Genomic DNA, 20,086 nt, shown 5'->3' with positions numbered 1-20,086 from the left:
GGTTCTTTGCAGATGTCCTTAGTTAAGATAAGGTCATGCTAGATTGGGAGGAGGGTCGGCTAAATCCAATGACTGCTGTCCTTATCACAGCATATGAAGACAAAAGAGACACACAGGAAACAAGGACATGTGAAGCCAGAGGCAGTGACTGAAGAAGGGGCACAGTTATAAGTCAATGAATGCCAAGGACTGCCAGCAACCACCAGAAGCTAGGGGGGAGGTGGGCAATTTTTGCCTCAGAACTCCAGGAAGCAACCCTGCCAACACCCTGATTTAGGACTTCTGGCTTCCTGAGCTGGGAAAGAATATGTTTCTGTTGTTTTAAGTCACTAAGTTTGTGGTAATTCATTACAGGAGCCACAGGAAACTAATATGGGGGAAAATGGGGAGTGACTGCTAATGAGTATGGGCTTCCTTCTGTGGTGATGAGAATGTTCCAAAATTGTGATGACGACTGCACAACTCTGTGAATAAAGACCACTGAATGATACACTTTAAATGGGCGAATTGTATAATGTGATTTATATTTCAATAAAGCTGTTACATGCATAAAAAACCCTAAATAAAAACATATTATGCTTTTCTAAAAAGATTTATTTTCTAGAGAGTGGACGTGTGTAAGCACAGGGGAAAGGGACAGAGGGAAAGGGAGAGAGTCTTAAGCAGCAGAGGAGCCCCACGAGGGGCTGATCGCACAACCCTGAGATCATGACCTGAGCCGAAACCAAGAGTCGGATGCTTAATCCAATTGCACAATGCAGGTGCCCCATCATTATGCTTTTTATAATCCCTTTTTCATTTAAACATTTTTAGGATTTAAGATTATAACCCCCACATAAATAAAGCAATGAAAATTAAAATAGAAACACAGCTTCACAAATACTAAAAACAACCCCTGCCTAACATTTAAAATGAAGGATTAATAAAACTTAGCAGTCTATTTTAAGTTAAAAAATATTTAATATTATTGGATAAAAACACTGATGGTGACAGCTTTACATGGCTCATTCCATACATTCTGTAATGTGAAAGGGCAAAACATTACTAGGAAAGAAATGAGTAGTTGGGTTTGTAGAAGATTTATTGACCAGATAAAAGCAATTAATACGAGATGACAAACATTTAACTCAAATCATTACAAAACTTTTAGGAGATAACTGGGTCAACTCTGTCTGATGTGTCCTGCTCAGGAAAATAAATCATGTATCTTTTTAATCCAGAAGAAGTTCAAAGTCAACATTGATATTGTATAACTATCAGTGCTATTCTAGTAACCTAGAAATTTGCTATAAATAGCTTTATCTTTTGCTAATCATTCTTACTATGATTTTATTTTATTTAACAGTGAGGACTGAAGAGGCATAATCATTTTTTAACCACTGGGTAAAACAGTACTACTATAAAGTAATGAGGGTGCTAAGCTTGACATTTTGTGTTTAAAAAGATGGAATATATTTAATTGGATTGAATATATTTCATGAAGACTTGGGTACATTTTTAAGCCCAAAATGTGTTTATGAAGTTCTGTGAGAGAATACGTGTATGCCTTGACTCACTCTGGCTTGCTCTTAAAATGAAATAAATTTGGCACTATATGGAACAAATGAAGACAAGCAAAATTAGGTGAGACTAAGATGTTTCATCACAGTTGCCTGTCTTGACTTACAATTCATACTATTTCTTAGTTCTTGACTGAACAGAAACAAATAGACCTAACTACGTAGCACTTCTATGATGTATGAAAATAGAATCTAGAGCTAAGATGAGACCGCTTCACTGATGAGCCAATCCCCCACTCTGCCATAATCATAATTACAAATGTGAAATTCATTCAAGAATTCGTATTTTCACCAAATGCTTATGATTTTTCAAGTTTTCTTGCTAGATTTGTCTTGGTTAAGTGGCCAGCTAAAATATGGTCTTTGAATTAAGTAAGGAAATTCATATAAAAGAAACACCTATTTTATAGCGATCTTACTTTACTTGAAATTTCCTTTAAAAAAACAAAACACCAAACTAAAACTTTGTAACCAAACTCTTGGAACAAAGCACTGGTGGCCATATTTTTGAGTCTCCGATAAATCTTGAAGTCCATTCACTTTTCATGTTTCAAGTGTTTCTTCATTTGCTCCACAAGTATCAACAACACAAATTAAACAACTTGTTACTGGAAAAGCTCGGACTTTGGAGTTGGCGACCCATTTGTCTGTCTCAGTATTATATTCAAGGATGTGCCCTAATCGACCCACACCTTGAAAACCAGCCAAGACATAAACTATAGAGCCAACTGCTGCACACTTCACTGTTACACCCTTCCATGGCATTGGCGAGACTATCTTCCATTCGTTTAATTTAATATCATAATATTCCACGTTGTCCAGACCACCTTCAAAAGAACAAAATAACACGAACAACTGTATTAACAATTCTAAGATCTCTTAAGGTAATAATTCTTTGCATCTTCCCAACATTTTATTATGAACATTTTCAAATATGCAGAACAGTTAAGAATCTTACAATGAATGCCTATATATCTACCATCTATTCTTATTTTTACTTTAACACAATAAAAATTTATTAATTTTTACCTGAATCCTAAATACATATAATTATTTTACAAAATTAAAAATGTTTTATCTGTTCTGGGAAAGTAAACAAATCAGTGGATTTTCTTTCTGAATAACTTTGACTATAATTACTAAAAGTCTTTTATCCTTCTGCCATTTATCTTTTAGCAGTTTATGGAAAACAGCAATGGCAAGAGACAGGAGGAGGGAAGACATTATACTTAAGTAATGCTTAAAGGTACTGACTAAAACGAGGTTTGTGGACTATAGACTCAGTCTAGATTCTCCGTTATTTAAAGAACTAATTTCAGATTTTTTTACTACAAACTATTTAAGAAAATAAGTCAAATTTACTCATTTAAAAATAGTAATACTGATATTTTCATGCAATTCTTAAAAATGTTAAGGAAACTTGGCCATTCAGGGCCTGTCCTGTCTACAAGTCTTAAAAGTTGTATTTTAAAAGTTTTTAAAAATTCAAATGGAAATGTGTGAAGCTGAGACTGTCACAATGACTGGTGGCCATTACAGGAATGTTAAATGTACTGCAATATTTCATAAAATATATTAGTGCTCAGAAACTATAAAAGTAAGTATAATAATGTATGTGATAAATGCTTGTATTTAGACTTTAAGAAATGTTTAAAAAATTTATGAGAAGGAGGTATCAGCAAAGTCATTGGGAAAGCTGAACTCAGTGAATTAATGTCACATACCCAAGCCATTCTGACCACCGACAGCAAATATCTTGTCTTTTACAAATACCAGTCCATGATTCTTCCTGGCCTCAATCATTGGACACAGCTCAGTCCACCTGAAAAATAGAGAAAGCTTTGAGAGTACTTGTTCACAGGAGTAATGTACTCATACCACTTTATAAGAAAGGTGTGTTATCTCAGTTAAGTGCTCATTTAGTACTCACATGTGTTCACACCCACACCCCACACACACCTTAATGGCTAGAAAACAAAAGTTTAATGTGGTTTTGAGTAATTTATTTACAGGTGGGGTAAATGGGGATTTTATTCAACTCCAAGAGAATATGAGAAATAGAAAATATCTGGAGATTACTAACACATTTTTGGAAGAAATCCATTTCCTAGTTCAGAGTAACTTGTTAAAATAGTAACAAAAAAGAAAGGGATGATACTTAAGAAAATATAAAATACTAATATTGTCACATATGGTTTTAATTAATACTCATGTATGAGTCAAACACAAATTTAACATTGGGCTCTAGCGATCAGCAAATTAGTAGTATCTGTTACTATTCATATGTCTCCCTTCAAATGTATATTTAGAACTTTAGGCAGCACTAGTAACAAAAGTACTGTCATTCTGCAAATTTAATAACTTATTAGCATGTTGTTTTGTTCATGGTCACTAGTATAAAGAGACTGAGCAGTGCCTGGGTGGCTCAGTTGGTTAAGCGTCTCTTCCACTCAGGTCATGATCCCAGAGTCCTGGGATTGAGTGCCACACTGGGCTCCCTGCTCAGTGGTGGGGGGTGGGGGGGGGGGGTGGGGGGAGGGGGTGCTGCTTCTCCCCCTCCCTCTGCTGTTCCCCTGCTTGTACTCTCTCTGTGTCAAATAAATAAATGAAATCTTAAAAAAAAATTACAAGATTGAGAACATAAACGTTGACACAAGTGTTAAAGAATGCTAATTCACAGGTAGCAGCCTCATATACGCAGACAACTGTGTTATTTTTTTCTGTGAGCCTCAATCCCTTCTTTTGCATACAATCCCATATACACGACTAACGTCTGTGATTGTGAAGGTGGTACTGGCGCACAGCTTGTGTCCCAATAGCTAACATAAACCACAAGTATCCAAGCAACAACAAAAGGGTAATCTGACTTCAGTGTAACTCTTTAATATGGCTATTTGTATTTCTCTTTTAAACAATTTACTAAATTTAACTTTTCAAAATATAAGACATAATGATTAACTCTGAAATATTAACAACTGTTTTGTTGCCTTATATTCATAAAATTGTTTTCTTTTAAAAGTGGTTTGACAGTTGCCACGTTAATCTCTCAAATAAATACATCTTTAAAAACATCCAGGGAATGTCTGGGTGGCTCAGGTCATGATCCCAGAGTTCTGGGATGGAGCCCCACATTGGGCTCCCTGCTCAGCGGGGAGCCTGCTTCTCTCTCTCCCTGTCTCTCCCCTGGCTTGTGGTCACTCTCTCTCAAATAAATAAATAAAATCTTAAAAAAAAAAAAGGCAAATTTACTACTGACCATTAATTCTTCCCCCTCCTCCCATACATTTCCTGACCTCAAACAAGGATATTTTATGAATTTGATGAATTCGTCAGACTTGTCTGATTCATAGGCTTTTATTGCACAAACAGGAACAGAAAGAGAGGGGATTCCTCAGGGTACATAAAGTCAAGCCATTTCTTAAAGCACAGAGGAAGGGACATAAACATGAGTACACTGAAAAATGTGTACATATTCTTAACACAAGAACTAAATTCTTCTGTTGGCTTCCTTCTGCTTTTTGCCATCTTCGTCCTCTGAGCTTATAGAATACAATTAGCTATGAAATAAGACTTTTTTTGTTTTGTTTTTTGGTTTATACACAGTGTAGTTTTAATGAGTTATGCATAAGGTTATTCCCACACACTTCTACACGTAAGTTTACACTTATATCTAAATAAAGAAGGAAGTTACTTGAGAGACAAATTATACACAGCATAATGTCACTGAGTTAAGAACAGGTTTATTTCCATATGATTTTAAAGTAAGACTTTCAAATGCATACATACGTTTCTGTGGCAGGATCATAGACCTCACAGGAATTCAGCACTCGCCCAGAAACGTTGTTCCCTAAACTTCCACCACACACATAGATGAGGCCGTTGGCTTCCACCATGCCATGGCTGCAACGCTGAGTCAGCATGCTGGGCTTCGTGTGCCAGCTTTCGGTTCTCGTGTCATAACACTCAAACAAATACAGCGCTGAGTTTCCTGTAAGAGAAAAACACTCAGTGTATGTGTAGGTTTGCAGTGAGCTGACGGTACAGCTGGGTCACTAGTTACTGGAGGGAAGAATTTAAAGTTGTAATCTTTTTGGGGCTCCTGGGTGGCACAGTCGTTAGGCATCTGCCTTCAGCTCAGGGCGTGATCCCGGCGTTATGGGATCGAGCCCCACATCGGGCTCCTCTGCTAGGAGCCTGCATCTTCCTCTCCCACTCCCCCTGCTTGTGTTCTCGCTCTCTCACTGGCTGTCTCTGTCAAATAAATAAATAAAATCTTTAAAAAAAAATAAAGTTGTAATCTTTTCAACACTTAATTAACAATAACAGCAAAATGGAGGACTAGCTTAAGAAAAAGCTAACCCTCTTTGTATGGACCTTAGAAAAAGATTTTTAAAAAGGATCTGCTGGAGGGACTTCTTTATTGGTAATAAACTTTAGCAAAAGAAATTGGTTTATTTCAGAAAAAAAAATTAAGTAATATCACGTATGTCTTCACACCCAGTTATGCATCATGGGAATTATTCAAACTTTAAATACTTATAGAGGAGAAAAGCATAGCTATTTATAGATGGTAAATCCATACCTTAAACTCTGAGAACTACTATCTGGTAATATTGTAAGGTTTATCATTTAACATTCTATAATAGTCACTGCACCATTAACTAAACTATTCTTCCTGACTACTCTCAGTGGCTTGTGAGTTACGCCCTGAAGTCATGCTGGCACATTCTTGACTATACTCTCAAAGTATCACTGTATGTCTCTGGTGTGCTTTGATTACACATTTTAGCAGCAAAACATACATCCTGTCTTGTAAATTCCGTACATTATAGGGGCTCAATAAAGAGTTTTAGAAATGATACTAATAAAGCAACAAGTGCTTTTTTTCCTACCCAAGAAAAAAGTTAAAATTTAACCAAATTGTATCTCATCTCCCACTCCTTCTGGACTTCTTGATAATACTTAAAAACAACAACGCCCTTAAAATTCTTAATCACAGTCAAGGTCTACAGAAAGCAAAATTCAGGGAGTAACAAATGGAAGAAGCAATGGTCCCGATTAACAATAACTTCTTTTTAACTTTTAAAACATTTTCAACTTGGTAGATTCAGTTGGTTGATACTAAGGGGAAATACACAGTGTATGGCAGACACGAGAAACTACTATTTAAGTAAAAAACTGACTTAGTAATTGCTGAAGATACAAAGTTACCTACTGTACTTTCTACAAAAAGTATTTCTATAGAACAGTTACTTTCTATTATCTTCAGGATTTGTTGTATTTGAAATATGTTGTATTAGACATTCTCTAAGAAAATGCTTTTAAGGGGGGGAAGGTCATTTCTTGAGTCACATTTAAAAAAATATTTAATTTTTCTAATATTCATTTGACATCTTGTGGGGGAGTAAAAACTTAAAACAGATAAATATGCTCACCAAAAGTAAAACATTTTTTGGCCTAATAAAAAATCATCAAAGAAAATAATTAACATTTGAATTCTACACCTTAGGTTTACTTGGTCTTCCTAGTTTTCTTTATAAGCCCATTATTTAGCTAAAGAAATTATCTGAAAAGGTGAAAGCTATTATGTATCTAGTGTGCACCCAGAATATCCCTTTAGAAAAATTATTAATTTAGAAAAAGACCACCACCAACACTAACAAGTTACCCACCAATGAAAAAGATTTTTTTTTTTTAAAGATTTATTTATTTATTTGACAGAGAGAGACAGACACAGAGACAATGAGAGAGGGAACACAAGCAGGGGGAGTGGGAGAGGGAGAAGCAGGCTTCCCGCAGAACAGGGAGCCCGATGCGGGGCTTGATCCCAAGACCCTGGGATCATGACCTGAGCTGAAGGCAGATGTTGTTAATGACTGAGCCACCCAGGTGACCCCGAAAAAGATTTTTTTAATAAAGATTTTATTTATTTATTTGACAGAAAGAGAGACAGCCAGTGAGAGAGGGAACACAAGCAGGGGGAGTGGGAGAGGAAGAAGCAGGCTCCCCGCAGAGCAGGGAGCCTGATGTGGGGCTCGATCCCAGGACTCCGGGATCACACCCTGAGCCAAAGGCAGACGCTTAATGACTGAGCCACCCAGGCACCCCCCTGAAAAAGATTTTTTACACACGAACCCATACCCTGTTCTGATCAATAAGCATAAAACACCACTACCAGCCATCATATTAAATGAAGAATAAAAGCAAATGAGAAAGATCATTCTTACTTTTTCTGATACAAAGAAAGAAAAGGTAGTAAGGTATAACAGATTTTAAAAGCGTGAATGTAATAAAGAGATTTTAAAGGGTCTATGAGTGAGCCAAACTCTGAAATCTTTAAAGCAAATAATATTATGTATCTAAAACTAATCTAGGGGCACCTAGGTGGCTCAGTTAGTGTCTGCCTTTGGCTCAGGTCATGATCCTAGGGTCCTGGGACTGAGCCCCACGTTGGGCTCCCTGCTTAGTCTGTTTCTCCCTCTCTCTCTCTGCACAACCCCCCCACTCATTCTCTCTCTCTCACAAATAAATAAAAATAAAATCTTAAAAAAAAAACACAAAAAACTAACCTAGATAGAACTAAAATCCAGATGGTGTGAGAAAAAAATGGGACAATTAACATAATCTAGGAAGCTGAAGTTCTTATAAAATGATTTATTAAAAAAAGGTAAACCTTCAGGGAAATGGGCTCTAAAATGTGACAGAGATGTATTTAAATTAGGTCAAAAAGACAACACCAATTGTTTATGTAAATATGAAGGCCAAGAGAAATACTTGGTAAAACACCTTCCCCAAACAAAAATACTGACCGACTTCAGAACCTCCAGACGTGTAAATTTTGCCTTCTGCGGCACAGGCGGCAAGGCTGTCTCGAGGTGTTGGAGGGCCCAGTTTGGAATACCAGCTATCCTTCACAACATTATAGCAATCCATTCGTTTTATGGGGAAGAGCTGAGAGCCACCCAAAATGTATACTACATTGTCCCAAAACACACATGCTGCGTCTCTTCGTTTCTCAAAGGGGCAGCGGATGTCTGTCCAGCTATAATCCTGTAACAGGAAAGGACAGGAAGCGGTCAGTAATGCAAAAATATAATTGATACAGATGAGGCAAAGATATAGTTGAGAGAATACAAAATACAAAAGTATGTTAATTTGCTAGAGTACATATAGTTTGGCTTGAGACATGATCTGATTCAATCCTGTGTGATTTCCTCAGAATGTTGGTTAGCTGGGGTAGACAGCAAGAGGAAGATGGTGACTGCTTTGGGAGTTTTCTGGCTCCCGATTAAACTCTAATGCATTTGGATGTATCACTACCACCAGTCTTCTATTCCTCTTATTAAAGATGATAATACAAGAAAATTCTAAAATAAGTAGTTTCGTTATTTAGAAAAACATTCAAATGTAAATAGGGGCACTTGGGTAGCTTAGCTGGTTGAGTGTCTGACTCTTGATTTCAGCTGTCATGATCTTGGTGTCGTAGGATGGAGCCCCATGTGGGGCTTTCTGCTGAGCGGGGAGTCTGCCTGAGATTCTCTCTCTCTCTGCCCCTCCCCCTGCTCGCACACACTCTCTCTAATAAATATTTAAAAACAACAACGGTCGCCTAAGTGGTTCAGTTGGTTGAGCGTCTGCCTTCGGCTCAGATCATGATCCCAAGGTCCTTGGATTGAGCCCTGCATCGGGCTCCCTGCTCACTGGGGAGCCTGCTTCTCCCTCTGCCTCTGCCCCTTCCCCTGCTCGTGCTCGCTCCCCCCCAAAATAAATAAATAAAATAAAAACAACAAAAAACCCCAAATGTAAACATACCTATCTCTTTCCTGCCAGATATACAGAGAGATACAAAGAATCATTGTAGGGGCACCTGGGTGGCTCAGTCGGTTAGGTGTGGACTCTAGATTTCAGCTCAGGTCATGATCTTGGGTTGGGGAATGGGCTGTAAGTCAAGCTCCACAGTTGGTGAGGAGATTGCTTGAGATTCTCTCTCTCCCTCTCCCTCTGCCCCTCCCCCAGCTCACACATATGTGCACTCTATCAAAAAATAAAATCTTAAAAAAAATCGTTGGATAATATGAAGCTTAAACTGATGTTAACCTACTGATGTCTAAAGCTAGAAGATATTTTGTAGACTTCTGTGATATTAAATTTTAAAAAAATATTCAGTTGAGCCAGTTTATTCAGCTGGACTCTTAAAGCTGTGATATTTACTATGAAATATTTGAGTAATCTGTTTTGACTAGTCTGGAAACTCACTTTTTTCTTCCCGATGATTAGTAATGAGCACGTATCAGTACTTCACAACAAGGGCTGTTCACGGGATCATTTAGTTTCCTCACTGTATTTGGTACATCCAAGGATACCTTCTTCTATGTAAATGTATGAGGTATCTTGGATCCTCCCCTTTTTTTGAACAAGGAAGCTACAGTGTTCCTGCTGCTTTCTGAAAATATCTGAAAATAGAGGCAGACAGAAATCCAAACAATTCCTGATCTCACTGAGCAAAGCAGTGTGTGTGTGATTATTAATGCTGAGTTCCCTCTGGGAAAATCTGATGGATATCTATCACACTAGTATCCAGTGTTCCAGGCATTCATCAGGCTAGATCGAAGCATCATATAACATAAGGAATTGTCTCAGGAAAAAAAAGAGCCCCTCATTTGGAACACCTCAAGGTGTCAATCCTAGTGATGATAAACATTCTGCTTTTCGGGTGGCCAGAAAAATAAGAGTCTTAATCCTTGTTTTATTCTCAAATTAGGATCTATGATCCCCTCAGTTACTCAGTGGTATACCTACTGGCAGGCACACAAAATTACAGGATAAATACAACATTTTTCCAAAGTTTTACTCAATGGACACTGAAAAACTGGGGAAAATTATTATTTTAAAATTTTATTTATTTGAAAAAGAGAGGGACAGGGAGAGAGAGAGCGCGCAAGTGAGCATAAGCCAGGGGGAGGGGCAGAGGGAGACGCAGACTCACCGCTGAGCAGGGAGCCTGATGCCGGGGTCCATCCCAGGACCCTGGGATCATGACCTGAGCTGAAGGCAGACACTTAACCAACTGAGCCACCCGGCCACCCTCTCAGGAAAATTATTTTTAAAAATCTGTTTTCTTAGAGTTGCATACTACAGAATGAAAAAAATGAGAGAAAATAGTGACCATACTAATGATTCTCTTACATATTCTGAAATCTACTCATAATTCCTACCTGATAAAGTTCATTAGCAGAGAAATACAATTTCATTAATAACATACGCTGTTAACTCAGTGAATTTCAAGTCTTGCCACTCTTATACCCAATTTATTTGATATTGATTATTAGAAAGCAATATGGGAACTTTTCTATACTTTCTAAAGATATCCACAAGAACATTTTCTTTCCCTGCTCCTAACTTCAGGATGAGAAAGTGGGTGATACATTCTTTTGAATGATCTCTAAGACACCCTACTCTTCAAATTAAAAATAACTGCCCATGTAGGAGCTGGGATTAAAAACACGAACAAAATGTTTTCTTTTAGCTAAATGACTTGAACATTTAGACCCTAGGACATGAAGTTCCAAAAAAAGGGGAAATAATTCCCAGGAGTTTGGTAACAGAATAGTTCTAATATTCTAGTACTACTCAAGGGTTTGAGTAAGGAATAAATAAGTGCTCATATGTACCTGTCATATAGGGCTTAGGCTTCAGATTTAAGAATTAGAAAAAACTGCTCTCTTGGAACTATAAGCCCAAAGGAAAAATGATTAGCCAGTGTGTGTGTGTGTGTGTGTGTGTGTGTGTGTGTGTGTGTCTGTGCGTCCATGCATGTGGGACAAGAAAGGCACATGCTTCTATCTACTTGTAATTTGGGCTCTGATTTCCTTAGATATCCTCAAGTTTTTAAATCTTTTTCAACTCTCCAGATACCGTCACTGGTCAAAGTACATGTCAGACACTAAGTTTGATCAATACTGACTACATTTAATATTCTGCCTAATAGTTTATCTTCCAGGCAGATGAAATGACCTTTGTAAGAATTTTACCTAGAATCCAAGTATGATTTCATTTCAGCTAAAATTTAATGTTTTACATTTGAGCTCATTAAATATACCTGTCAAGTGTTAAATGCACCTGTGTTTGAAAACACCTGGCTTTGGTTGTATCCATGTATAGAGGGGAGCTTTTTTTCCATGTGTGTGTATGGGTTGATCTCACTGGAAAGTCTAATTTTCCCAATCTCTACCTCATCCAAAACAGAATACTAAGAAGGTGATTTGATGTTTGCCCTTTAATAAGTTGTTATACTGCCTAGGAGATAACGTGTGTAGTTGAGGAAGCAAGCAGAAAAGGTAAAAATATAGATAAGTCAAACTTTAAATAGACTCCATAGGTATGAATGTCAGGTTTTATCTTAGTGATGGGACTACTCCCAAGCTGGGGCCTGCAGGTAGAGGAAGGCTTGCTTAAAGCTTCCTGAGCTCCTAGGCTACACGTCAAACTAGAGGGACATGCAGCTTTTCTGTCAGCAATAAGACAGACACATTGCAGTACAGTTACAGTGTATGTGTGTAGGCAGAGAATTGTTACTCTAAAAACATAATTTAATTAAGTTCTGAGTATCTATTTCAGGCAACGTTCTGTGCTCGGCTGAGGAGAAGATATGAAAATGGAAAAACTGGAAAGCCTGGAAAAGACAAAGGTAGAAGGAAGTTTTGACAGATCACCCATCTAGTCATCCACACACATACACCTTCATGTATAAAGTCCTGTCTTCCCTCGTCCTAGTTAGCCTTTCTTGTCTTTGCGGTGATACACCACATTCTAGACTTTTTTCAAGCTCAAGGTCAAGGCTCCTTTCCTTTTTGTAGGCTTCCCCGACTGCCTTGTTCTGAATTCCCACCTCATGAAAGTCTGGGCTTAATGACTGAGCGCTCCGGTACATCTCGTCCTGTGTGATTTTCCAGCACCAGGGCTATGCTACAGGACAGTGAAGTGCTTCTTGACATCAGCCTGCTATTTTCCTTGAAAGTAAGGACTGATTTTGTACTAACCTGCATTCTGAAAACACATGTATCTTCAAATAATAGAGATATGCCACAGATGTAGATTTCAATAATCAAGACAACCAAAATCCAAAATAAAAGAAATACTTTTTACTTGTAAGACTTGAGAATTTTATTTTGGATCATTTTGAGAGGAAACCAAGCAAAAATAGGGAAGACACATCTTGGAAAAAAAGGAAAGCAAAATTAACAAATATGTAAAACTTTTAAGATTTCTTGCAGAAACTTCAAGGAGTCAATCTAACCTGAGTTTAAGATGACCAAATTATAAGCACCTTCTGTTAAGCCATTATCTGACCAATTTTAGTTTCTTTTTTTTTTTTTTTTTAAGATTGTATTTATTTATTTGAGAGAGAGCAAGAGAGAGAGCAAGAGAGCAAGGGCGGAGCGGGAGCAGAGGCAGAGGGAGAAGCAGACTCCTCGCTGAGCAGGGAGCCTGCTGTGGGGCTCGATCCCAGGGTCCTGGGATCATGACCTGAGCCGAAGGCAGATGCTTAACAGACTGAGACATCTAAGCACTCCTAATTTTAGTTTCTAAGAGCTGTTTAAAAAATAATCATAGAACTATGGCAACAATCTATATAGAAAGCAGGTTTATGCCAGATGCAAGAACATCCCTAGAAGTAGTTTCATGAAAAATGCATAAAAACACTTCTGGCTTCGTCCATTTCACAAGGTCACAAAGAATGCAGCTCTAGGGAACTGGGAAACATGGGCACTGAGCTAGGCTGTGGAGAAGCTGTGGGGTGCATGGAGTCACTTCACCTTTCAGGGATCTTAGTCCCCCAACACCATGAAACAAAAAGACTGAACTAGATGATATTAGGGCCCCTCCCTTTCAGCCCTAAAATCTAATTATCTTAGGGTCCAAATGATTTAGAAAGTATCCCTGAACAAAGAGCTACTAATTTATTCATTATCAAGCATTTCCCTTTCCAGGAACTAGGCTGAAATATCTTAAAACATTATTTTATTTAATTTCCTCAATAATCTTATGAGGTAAGAACCTTACCTAATAGATAACAAAATCTTGAGAGTTAAGTACCACGTCAAAGGTTACAGAGTTAGAAAGTGGTGAACCCAAGTTTTAAGTCCAAATTTCTCAGACTCCAAAACTGCACTCTTAACTCCTACACTGCCCTGCTTCTCTAAAAATCTTCTTACAGAGCCTCCTAAAAAGAACACTGGATTCGGAATGGAGTAATCTGGGTTCTTCTTGTTCCTGTTTTAAGTCACTCTGGGATTCTGACTGGACATCAAAGGACCTGGACCAGCCTCATCTACAAATCAATCAAATCAGGATGTTGGCAGGATGGCCACTGAGGTCCTCCTGCACGGCCTCCATTTCTTATCACTTAGAAAAGCAATGCTTAAGCACTAAAACCCCAGCTACTCTGAAAACCAGGGTTTCCCCCCCTCTCTTTGTATGGTATTTGGCCTAGGGCTGAGCATATTGACGGGAATATTTCTATTGGGTGTTAGGCCACATTTGTGGAAAAGTATGTCTCATCCAGCTGAGCCACCTTCATTTTATACTTTCTAAAGGTCAAAGACTGCAGATCCTGCACACGGCTCCTAGTTTGAACCGGTTCCTCACTACAGAGCTGCCTTTTAATTACACTGACTCCAAGATGCATCTTGTCACTCTGGTCCCTGGTCATTTGGTAGCTGCACTACTGAGGGACAGGAAACCTGTGACCAATTCACAAACACTACCTAATGTTAGGAACCAGGCTTTTCTTTACTTTTTTGGTAAATCAAAATAGTTTCCATCTTTATCCTTTGCTAGAACAATTCTTCTCCCAGGAATTTCCCCTACAGAAAAAACTGGGACAGTGTACAAAGTTGGCATATACAAGACGTTTCACTGCAGGGGTATTTTAACAGGGAAAAATGGGAAATAGGCCAAATGTGCATGAAGAAGATAAGCATTAAACAAATCACGGTATATCCTTAGATTTATATAAATTATGCTATATCCTTATGTAGCCCTTCAAAAGATGATATTTTCACTGACATGAAAATACCTCCATATTATAAATGCTGAAAGAGTAAAAATAGTTTCTGCAAGACAGCACATATAGTATTAACTCATATATGGAAAATGAGAGGACTGGAATTATGTTCACTAGCTACTGATGACTGTCTTTTGATATTAGGAGTGTCCTGGCTTTTTCTTTTATATCTTGCTATATTTGAATTTTCTACAGTGAGCATGTTTTTTTTTTTTTTAAGATTTTATTTATTTGAGAGAGAGAGTGAGTGAACGAGAGAAAGAGAGAGAGAGAGTGAGAGCGAGAGAGCACAAGCCCTGGGGGGAGAGGCAGAGGGACAGGGAGAAGCAGATTCCCCACTGAGCAGGAAGCCCGATGCAGGGTTCGATCCCAGGACCCTGGGGTTGTGACCTGAGCCAAAGACAGACGCTTAACCAACTGAGCTACCCAGGTGCCCTGTTTTTTTTTTTTTTTGTTGTTGTTGTTGTTTTAAAGTTTTATTTATTTATTTGACAGAGATAGAGACAGCCAGCGAGAGAGGGAACACAAGCAGGGGGAATGGGAGAGGAAGAAGCAGGCTCCTAGCAGAGGAGCCTGATGTGGGGCTCGATCCCACAACGCCGGGATCACGCCCTGAGCCGAAGGCAGACGCTCAACCGCTGTGCCACCCAGGCGCCCCTGTTGTTTTTTTTTAAACAGAAAAAGTAAATACAACAACCAGGCAAATGGTACCAAAAATACGGTACAAGGAAAACAACTTCTCAGAGCAAATGCTTGTAACAGCGCTAAATGTTTTAACAAAAAAGTGAAAGTAAAACTAATTTAAGGTTTAAAGAACTGAAAAACTTAACAGCTACTATACTACGAGGCTGCATTTCAAATACAGGACAGATCAAAACAGTCTCTGCCTTCCTTCCAAATGGCACACTTACTAGGGCACTCTCGTTTTCAGAAGTAAACACTTGATTGTGCCAAGTAATTTCACAGGTTGTACCCATTTTGAAATACACTCATTTTCAACAGGGTCACACAAATATTTCTGGAAATATATTAACCTCTTAGGTCCAGAAAGGGGTTTAATAATCAGGCCCTAAGAGAAACCACTCTTGTAATCTAAGTTCTTCAAGAAATACAGCATTGTAGGGATGCCTGGGTGGCTCAGTTGGTTGTGTCTGCCTTCGGCTCGGGTCACGATCCCACGGTCCTGGGATTGAGTTCCGCATCAGGCTCCTTGCTCAGTGGGGAGCCTGCTTCTCCCTCTGCCTACTGTTCCCCCTTCTTGTGCTCTCTCTCTCTCTGACAAATAAATAAAATCTTAAAAAAAAAAAGAAAAAAGAAATACAGCGTTGTAGTTAGAAAAAACGGCTTCCACAATGGGGGCTGGGTGGGGCTGGAGGGGCATGACTGTGCTGTTATAAACTGCTAGATAAAATTAGGAACAGTAAACTTATAAGCGGTCATTTCTCAGCTGTTAATGATTGCTAACATTAGCAAGGAGTCTGAAGTAAGGCCAGAGACCAGCTTAAAGGGAATTACTGATTCAGAATATGGCTGCTTTATAAAGTCACAAAGTGTTCTTCCTTTCCACTCTCAGATGAAAACCATCCCATCAAAAACCAAAAACTCAAACCTAAACTCAGAAATTTAAATATGAAATGAAAATCCAAAAGTGAAACCCGAGAAGGATATTATGTTCAATAATACCGCTTGTCCTCTGAGCAGAAAATAAATGAAATAGGAGGGAAATATCTCTGTGTTAGCACTCTGCCAGTTATCTCAACACAAGATTTGCTTTTAGATGAACCCTGATATGTTATTTTAAATCTTGGCACAGGAAGACATATTACCCTTTAAATGATTATCTCAAATCTCAAAATGCAGTAACATATTTAATGAACTGTCCTCGTCAATGGGACAAACATCTGCTCAGTTTCAGATGTGCAGAGTACAGGAGATAACGCTGAAGGGCACGAGTTAGGGAAGGTGAAGAGATAGATAAAATGAAGAAATGAAGGTGGTAAGCCTTTTTACATTTAAATATAGAAAATGAGGAATCCTAAAGATGCCAGGGAGAAACTGAGTGAACGAAGATCAAAGAAAAGATGGAGTCAAATGAACATAACTGATATTCACACAAATCCTGAGAAGATTTCAACTTTTTATTAACAGATCAGAAAACTGAAGTTTAGAAAGACTAGCTTATTTGCCTAAGCTCATATACCTAAACTTGAAATGCTCTTTCTACAAAAGAGTTGCTTTCCTTTACAAAAAAAAAAAAAAGGAAAAAAAGCCTCACAAAAGAAAAAAGACCAATGGCTTAGTCCTTCAGTTCTTCCACCTGTCTATTTTCTTTTTTAAGGCAGTAAGGTGTTAGAGTCCATTCAATTAAGTAATGCTTTGGAAGCTTATATGAAAAATTTTAATAACCATGCTTATCAAGCCAAAAAGATGCACTCATACTTAGGATTCAATATACCCTTGTCTTTTCTCTTTCTTCCTATCCAAACTCTACCAATAAGTTTTCCTCAAGAAAACCTCCATGAAGCTTCCATGGACAAATCCAGTTCAGGGGGAGCTCTTCAAATCAAGAAGGCTGTTACCGCCTGTCCCAAATTGGGACTTTTCCTTGTTTTTTTTTAAGTAGGCTCCAACCTGGGCGTGGAGCCCAACAAGGGGCTTGAACTCACAACCCTGAGATCAAGACCTGAGCTGAGATCAAGAGCTGGATGCTTAACCAACTGAATCACCCAGGCACCCCTCATATTGGGACTTCTAAATGGCTACTATGTTCAGCAGCCACCTCACTGACCTCAGCCTCTAACTACTTCATGCTTCTGTACATATTCTGTACAATGTGCTCTACTGTTTATAATGGCTGAGGATAATGATCTCTTATACCCGATTATCAATACTCAAGGAAAATAATCACACCAAACCTATTCAGCCACGTTTTCATACTCCTAGGATGACAGATCTTACTGTGCCTCTGGGTCATCATATGAACAAGGTAGCCAACAGAAATTTTCAAGTGACATGGTATAGTAAATCATGATAATGTATTTCCTTCTTTGTTGGTTACCCTCAGCCTGACCCTTACCCCTGTAGCCTGTGTTCATTGCCCACTACTCTCCAGCTAATTCCAGGATGGCTGGAGTCCTTTAAAATACCACCACACGCAGATACCATTTTTAGTTTCCTCATTCCTTCCCACTTACAGCCCTCGCTCAAACACCTACAGCTCTATTTCTGCTCTCTCCCAGCTTTTTTAGGGGACTGATCTGTTAATTTATGGTAATTATGGCTTAAAGAGAATGAGTCTGATGTCATCACTCCTGTGGTTAGTCATATTTCCCTGGGGTTTCTTGCAGATGCAGTGACAAAAGGAAACAGATCCCTGAAGCGGGAACTTCGTGGGATGCAAGGGGTTGTCAGGTTGATTTTATTTTATTTTATTTTTTCTTAAAAGTTATTTATTTATTTGACAGAGAGAGAGAGAGACAGCCAGCAAGAGAGGGAACACAAGCAGGGGGAGTGGGAGAGGAATAAGCAGGCTCCCAGCGGAGGAGCCTGATGTGGGGCTCGATCCCAGAACGCCGGGATCATGTCCTGAGCCGAAGGCAGACGCTTAACGACTGAGCCACCCAGGTGCCCCTGTCAGGTTGATTTTAGAACAAAATTATGAAACAGTGTGTGGTGGAGATGCTTGAAAAGAGAGGAACAGAGGCTCTCGATATCTGGGAAGACATTCTAGGAAGGCAGTGCACTCTGCTAAGAATTTACTTCAGAATGTGTTCCAGTCTCCTCCACCTGTTTAACCAAACTGTTTGCAAACAATCAAGCCTGAGGAACACTTTCGGTGCACAAGGTGCAGAGGACACTGTTACCACTGGGTGCCTATTATAATGACAACTAAGGAAGCTTAAGGGATACCCATGATGACCCACACTCGCATTCCAACAATGCCAGCCCCCGGGCATGTGGCTAAAGGGCGAACCCACCTGGGATGACTGCTGCCCATGTTGGATATTTTGTTCCTGTGGGTGCTCCAGATCATTTTAGCAGTGCTCACCCTTTTACCTCAGTGTACTGCTTCTATAGCACTCTTTCGCTGGTGGCAAGCACTACTGATACTCTCTTACAAAAAGGCTTGTTAATTTTTTAATTTAAGGTTTACACTTCTTTATGCACATACCTTTCAAAATCAAATGCAATGTATAACTGCCCATTTCCACCCTGATCACAGAGTAGGACCGTCTCCTCAGGAGAAGGCTGTGTTAAGAGGTAAGTGGCTATGATACTGTGAGGAAAAAGCACTGCAATACCCATATTAAACAATATTTCCAACAGGAAAATGTGTTCTGAGTTGAAGGTAACTTCATTTCTTTTGATTTAGGGCCCACCGATATTTAAAACCAGTCCTATAAAACTGACAAAATTGTTTGTGAAATGTTACATAAAGTTATACGGGTTTATTCATCCTTCTAACTTGAGCATCCGCACTGGGCCAGACACTAAGCTCAGTGATGGGTCTACTGAAGAGCTCTGAATAGGAAAATGTACTCGGGGTAAACCTTCTAAACCTGATGGTTCCCTGTGATATGCACCATATGGTTTTCTGCCTTTGTAATTTACAGGCTCTGGCCCTTACCCTACTGGTCTTAGTCCTTGTTTTTGGCAGGGAATATGCAGAATTCCTTTTTCTCTAGGGCACAGTCTCCTATATCTCCACCATATTAAAAGTGGTGAGCCAAGTCCTTTACAAAGTTCTAAGCCCCTTTAGAGCTCATTGTTTTACTGACAGGAAGCGACCAAATAAAAACTGGTCCGTCAAGTCAACTTTTATTTAAGCATCAATATCATAAGACATTCTCATTCTACAACTTGAGAATACCAATACTAAGAGAATAGAGCACTGGTTGCACATAAACAACTTTTTTAGTGATCACTAAGCACTTGAAAACTTTAAAAACAGGTACAGATGGGGTAGGGGGGCTCAAAAAGCTTTATAAGAGGACCATAACAAGAATGATATAATTTCAATTTGATACAGCAACCCAAGACTTCTTTTTCTACTAATACTCAGGAAAGAGAATTAAGATTTTCTTTATTATTTTTCAGTCAGCAATTAATATAAACATTTGCCTCTTCTCACCAGTGATATCCAAGGAAAATCTAAAGATAATAGTTTATAGGGATATTGTCTTAATTCTGGATAATTCAATTAAGTAATACTGCTTAAATTGCCCCCTTTGAAGGAGATCGATTCTGAAAATGATAAATTTTTGGCTAGTATAGGACACACACAAATGGGTCCCACTTAATGAAGGTCAAATCTAAATTTCTGAATTCTGAATTCCAATTTCTGAGAAGATTAAGTTCAAGAATTTTAAAATAATTCCTGTATAGAACTTTTCATTAAGCAATCTACTTGAATTGAATAATGAAATAATGTTCACTTAGGTGGATTCAAGATTAATAATAG

At 38.6% G+C, this 20,086-nt stretch overlaps 1 protein-coding gene across 5 annotated transcripts in view; it reads right to left on the bottom strand.

The window, feature by feature from the left end:
• Window positions 1-940: 940 nt before the first annotated feature.
• Window positions 941-20,086, bottom strand: part of KLHL7 (kelch like family member 7) — a 59,285-nt gene continuing 40,139 nt past the window's right edge. For all 5 annotated transcript variants that reach the window (XM_026507515.4, XM_026507522.4, XM_026507521.4 and 2 more), the window contains 4 exons: window positions 8,369-8,609; window positions 5,346-5,547; window positions 3,284-3,381; window positions 941-2,386 (listed from right to left, as the gene is read on the bottom strand). In XM_026507515.4, the coding sequence (XP_026363300.2) occupies window positions 2,103-2,386; window positions 3,284-3,381; window positions 5,346-5,547; window positions 8,369-8,609 (825 nt within the window). In that variant the 3' untranslated portion in view covers window positions 941-2,102. The remainder of the gene's footprint in view (window positions 2,387-3,283; window positions 3,382-5,345; window positions 5,548-8,368; window positions 8,610-20,086) is intronic.

This window comes from Ursus arctos, unplaced genomic scaffold (assembly GCF_023065955.2).
Source record: "Ursus arctos isolate Adak ecotype North America unplaced genomic scaffold, UrsArc2.0 scaffold_3, whole genome shotgun sequence".
Lineage (NCBI taxonomy): Eukaryota > Metazoa > Chordata > Mammalia > Carnivora > Ursidae > Ursus > Ursus arctos.
This window is presented reverse-complemented; position numbering and strand designations above follow the sequence as displayed.